We start from the raw sequence: 4,725 nt of genomic DNA, 5'->3' as shown, positions 1-4,725 counted from the left end.
CCCCCCCGGCCGCCCCTCCCCCACCTGGTTGGCCTCCATCCATCTCGCCGCCTCCTGCACGTGGTGGAACTCGACGAAGGCGAAGCCGCGGCTCTGACCTGGAACGGGCGGGGGGTTGGGGGGGCACCCAGGGACCCCCCTTGTGTGGGGAAGAGACCCCCTGGGTGCTCCCAGGACCCCCCTGGGCCCCCCTGGAATCCCCTGGGTTGGGTTTTGGACGCCTCTGGGACCCCCCAAAGAAACCTAGGAGCTCCTACGGACCCCTCTGAGCCCTCTGGAGAGTCTGGGCACCCCCGGGTGCCCCCTGGGAAGGGCTCAGCATCCCTGAGTGCTCCTGGGGAAGGGCCTGGCACCCCTGGGTGCCCCTAGGGCTGAATATAGGCACCCCTGGGTGCCCCCAGCTTTGGGTTTGGCACCCCTGGGTGCCCCCTCTGCGTGGCACAGCACCCCTGGGTGCTCCTGGAAGGGCTCCAGCACCCCTGGGTGCCCCTTGGGTGAGGAAATGGCACCCCTGGGTGCCCCTGGGGAGGTGATGGGCACCCCTGGGTGCCCCCCAAATCTGGTGCAGCACCCCTGGGTGCCCCTAGACATGGGACCAGCACCCCTGGGTGCTCCTGAAGAAGGGACTGGCACCCCTGAGTGCCCCTGGGGAACAGGACCAGCACCCCTGGGTGCTCCTAGAGACAAGATGGGCACCCCTGGGTGCCCCCCAATTTCAGTACAGCACCCCTGGGTGCTCCCTAGGTATAAGACTGGCACCCCTGGGTGCCCCTGGGGATGGGATGGGCACCCCTGGGTGTCCCCCAAGTCCAGATCAGCACCCCTGGGTGCTCCTAGAGATAAGACTGGCACCCCTGGGTGCCCCTAAGGAACAGGACTGGCACCCCTGGGTGCCACCAGGGAGAGGACGGGCACCCCTGGGTGCCCCCTAAGCATGGTACAGCACCCCTGGGTGCTCCTTGGAAGGGACAGGCACCTCTGGGTGCCCCTGAGGATGGGACTGGCACCCCTGGGTGCCCCCTAAAGCTGGCAAAAGCACCCCTGGGTGCCCCTGGGGAACAGGACCAGCACCCCTTGGTGCTCCTAGAGAGGGGACAGGCACCCCTGGGTGCCCCTGGGGATGGGACCAGCACCCCTGGGTGCCCCTGGGGACAAGATAAGCAGCCCTGGTACCCCCTGAGTCCGGTGCCACACCCCTGGGTGTCCCTAAAAACAAGCCTGGCACCCCTGGGTGTCCCCTAAGCCTGACAGAAGAACACCTGGGGAACAAGAACAGCACCCCTGGGTGCTCCTAAAGATGGGAGAAACATCCCTGGGTGCCTCTGGGGACAGAATCAGCCCCCCCTGGGTGCCCCCCAGCATGGGCAGGACAGGAACCCAAACCCCCCCAAGGGATCCAAGTGTCTGGGTGTCCCCCCACCCATACCCCAAAACGGAGCCGGGTGCCCACCCCCCCCCCACAGCAGGGCCCAGATGTGGGGGTGGTCCCAGATGTTCAGAGAGGGGTCAGGACGTGCAGGAGGAGCCCAGGTGGGACTCACCTGAGGACTTGTTGCGCATCAGCCGCACCTCGCGGGGCTGCACCCCCTGGGCCTGGAGCTGTGCCCGGATCTGGGGGGACACGGGGGGGACACAGAGACGGCACCACATCAGGAGGAACACAGGGAGAACTCCAAACACCCCAACACCTGCCCAGGTCCCACCCAAGAGTCCCTGGAGTGTCTCCAGTGGGGTCCCACAGATCTCCACCCTGAACTGCCAGTACTGTGGGGGCGTGGCCTAAGGAAAGTAGGGCGGGGCCAAGAGGAAGGGGCATGACCACACCCATGAGTGAGGCCTGGGGGCGGGACAAGGGGGCGTGGCCAGTGCAGGGGGCAGGGCCAATCCTTCCCACGGACACTCAGGAGCCCCTGGTGCAGGGCCCTGGGCGGGGCTCAGGGGGCGGGGCCAGGCTGGATTGGGGTGGGGCTGCTGTGGGGCGGGGCTGGGGGCGGGGCCACAGTGGGGGTTTGGGGTTGGGGTTGGGGTTGGGGGACTCACATCGTTCTCGGTGGCCGCCTGGGGCAGCATCCTGAGCATGACGATGGTGCTGGCGCGCGGCTCCTCCTCGGGGCCCTCCCGGTAATCCTGGTCCCGGTAGTCGCTGTCGGCACCGAACGGCAGCGCTGGAGCCACGGGGGGGTCCCGGGGAGGGTCCCGTTTCCGGGGGGGCTCCGCAGCCTCGTAGGATGCCTGGAGGGTGGGGGGGGTAAAGGTGTTAGGGAGGATCACAGCACCCACCACGGGGTGACCCAACACCCCCTCAGGGTCTGACACCCACCTGTGGGGGGGTCCCGGGCGCGGGGGGCCCATCTGGGGGTCCCCCGTAGCCCCGATAGTCCATGTCGCGATAGTCGTGGTCCCGCTGGGTGCGGGATCCGTCCTCGGGGGGCGCCGGGGCCCCCCCGTAACGCCCCGTGCGGTCCCCGCGGCCGCCCCTGTGGACAGCAGAGGGGTGGGGGGTCCTCAAGTCCTCTCCAGCCTCAGGGGTCCCCAACGATCGCTCCCCTGAGGGTCCCCAAAGCTCCCCCCCAGGAACACAAGTGGCCCCTCAGTGGCCCTCAGTGAAATTACCTCCCGTTGGGGGTGGCCAAATGTCCCCATACGTGTCCCCTGTGAGGTCCCCAAGTGTTCCCTCCCCTCTGAGGTCCCCAATATCACTTTGCCACCTGCAGGGTCCCCAAAATATCACATTTTCCCCCATAGAAGGTCCATGAGGGTCCCTCGAGAGGCCCCCAAATGTTACTCCCCAGATCCTCGGTTTTGGGGTTCCCTCGAGGCTCCCCTACCTGCGCTCATACTCCATGGCACCAGCACCTGTGGGGGCGGTGACTGGTCAGACTGGGAGGGACTGGGAAGGGCCACTGGAGGTGGTCACTGGAAGGTTCTGCGTTTAACTGGAAAGGATCTGAATGAATCGATGATGTACTGGGAGCGACTGAGAAGGTCACTGGACAGTTCTGTAACAAACTGGGAAGAGTCCAGGGAATAACTGCGAGAAAAATGGAATGAATTGGGAATCACTGGGAGCTGCAAAATCAAAGGTGGGGGAGGGCCCCGTGATGCCCCGCCCCCTAATTACCATACAAGGCGCGCTCAACCCTGGGCCCTACCCCCTCCCCATCAGCGCGGGGGGCTCTGGTCAGCCCCTCCCCTCCCGGTAATCCCAGCGCTGCCGGTCATCCCTGCCCCTCCCCGGTAACCCCGCCCCTCCCGTTCGGCCCCGCCCTACCGAGCTGCCCGGACCTGCCCGCGCGGCGCCGCCGCCGCCGCTGCCGAGGGGCCAAAATGGCGACGCCGCTCCCAGACCGGCCCGGCCCGGCCCGCGCGCCCGCCCCCGCCGCGCTCCCATTGGTCAGAACTCCCGCCCATCTCCTCTCCTCCCCTCGCTATTGGTCTTCGCTTCGAAAGGCGGGGCTGACCGAGAATGAGGACGGAAAGGGGGCAGGGCGAGGCGGTAACGACGGACTGTGATTGGCTCCGCGGCGCTATGGGCGGGGCGATGCCCTGGGACGCTGTTCCGATTGGGTGGGAAGGGCGGGAAGGGGCGGGTCGGAGCGCAGGGGAAGATGGCGGCGCTGGCGCGGGCGCTTCGGGCGCTGCGAGCTCTGCCCGGCGGGGCCCGGGGCCGCTCCGCGGGGCCCACCGGGGCCGTGGCGCTGCCGCGGCCGCTCGGCGCTGACCCGCACGAGGAGGAGCACATGGCGGCGGCGCAGAGGAAGGTGGGCGGGGGCGGGCGGGCCAAGGGCAAACCGTGAGGGACCGGGCTTTTAGGGTGGGGGCGTGGCCTCACAGAGCGGAGCTTCGGGGGCGGGGCTTGGGAGTGGGTGGGGTTTCCATAGCAGCAGGCGGTGGGGGCGTTTCTTTCTCCAAGTGGACGTGGTTCATGCGTGGGGGCGGGGCCACGCGCTGGGGGCGGGGCTTTGAGGGGCTCAGTGGTGGAGCAATAGTGTGGGCGGAGCTTGTGTTCGGGGCGGGGCCTCATACCAGGGGCGGGGCTTTGTAGGGGCGGAGCCCGGTGGGGGTGGGGGAGGGGAGACACATTTGGGGGTCTGTGGGAAGGAACCAGAGGCGGGGAGGGACGTATTTGGGGGATCCCTGGGGGGGCTCAAAAGACGGACCCCTCAGTGTTCCCCCCCCTCCGCAGAATCCCGACTATCATGGCTTCTCCGATGAGCCCGACGTGGACGTGCTGAACATGCACGCAGTGTTCTTCACCGGCGTTTCTGTCGCCATCGTCCTGGGCTCCGTGTTCCTGCACTATCTGCCCGACTACGGGTCGGTCAGGGGGGCTCCGGGAACCCACCCTGGGGTGAAGGGGATGCTGAGGTGGCCCCAGGAGGGTTGGGGAGACCTATAGGGAGTGTGTGGGGGCTTCCAGATCTGCTCTTGGGGTCTGAAGGGAGCCATGGGGGGGTATCTGGGGCTCCCGGGGGGTCATGGGGTGTCTCTTGGGATCTGTGGGTGTAGGGGGCTCCTGGGGGGTCCTGGACTGTCTGTTGGGGTCTGGGGGGGCCAGAGGCATTCAAAGCAGCCCTTGAGGGGATTTGGGGATCCCTGAGAGCCCTTCTGGAGCCCAGGGCGGTCCTGTGTGAATATCAGGTTTCCTGGCAGCCCTCAGGGGGAACCGTGGGCTGGATGGGAGTCTAGCGGGGACCCTGGGGACTTACAGGGTGTCGTGGGAGG

The 4,725-nt window shown here is 67.4% G+C and overlaps 2 protein-coding genes across 2 annotated transcripts in view; one reads left to right on the top strand and one right to left on the bottom strand.

Annotated features, from left to right (window-relative positions):
• Positions 1–24: 24 nt before the first annotated feature.
• On the bottom strand, positions 25–3,230 carry LOC114072596 (RNA-binding protein 10-like; the record flags this gene model as incomplete). The annotated part of the gene is made up of 5 exons (XM_027910472.1): positions 2,829–3,230; positions 2,321–2,477; positions 2,041–2,232; positions 1,542–1,611; positions 25–98 (listed from the first exon to the last, which is right to left on the bottom strand). Coding segments are annotated over exons 1-5 (510 nt in total), but the record flags the coding sequence as incomplete, so codon positions are not given.
• Positions 3,231–3,608: 378 nt separating this feature from the next.
• The window catches only part of NDUFB11 (NADH:ubiquinone oxidoreductase subunit B11), a 1,881-nt gene continuing 764 nt past the window's right edge, over positions 3,609–4,725 (top strand). The window contains exons 1-2 of the mRNA XM_027910471.1: positions 3,609–3,761; positions 4,187–4,317. Coding sequence (XP_027766272.1) covers positions 3,609–3,761; positions 4,187–4,317 — 284 coding nt within the window. The remainder of the gene's footprint in view (positions 3,762–4,186; positions 4,318–4,725) is intronic.

Source organism: Empidonax traillii, unplaced genomic scaffold (assembly GCF_003031625.1).
Source record: "Empidonax traillii isolate 1590-97213 ecotype Southwest subspecies unplaced genomic scaffold, ASM303162v1 scaffold3563:size12338, whole genome shotgun sequence".
Lineage (NCBI taxonomy): Eukaryota > Metazoa > Chordata > Aves > Passeriformes > Tyrannidae > Empidonax > Empidonax traillii.
This window is presented reverse-complemented; position numbering and strand designations above follow the sequence as displayed.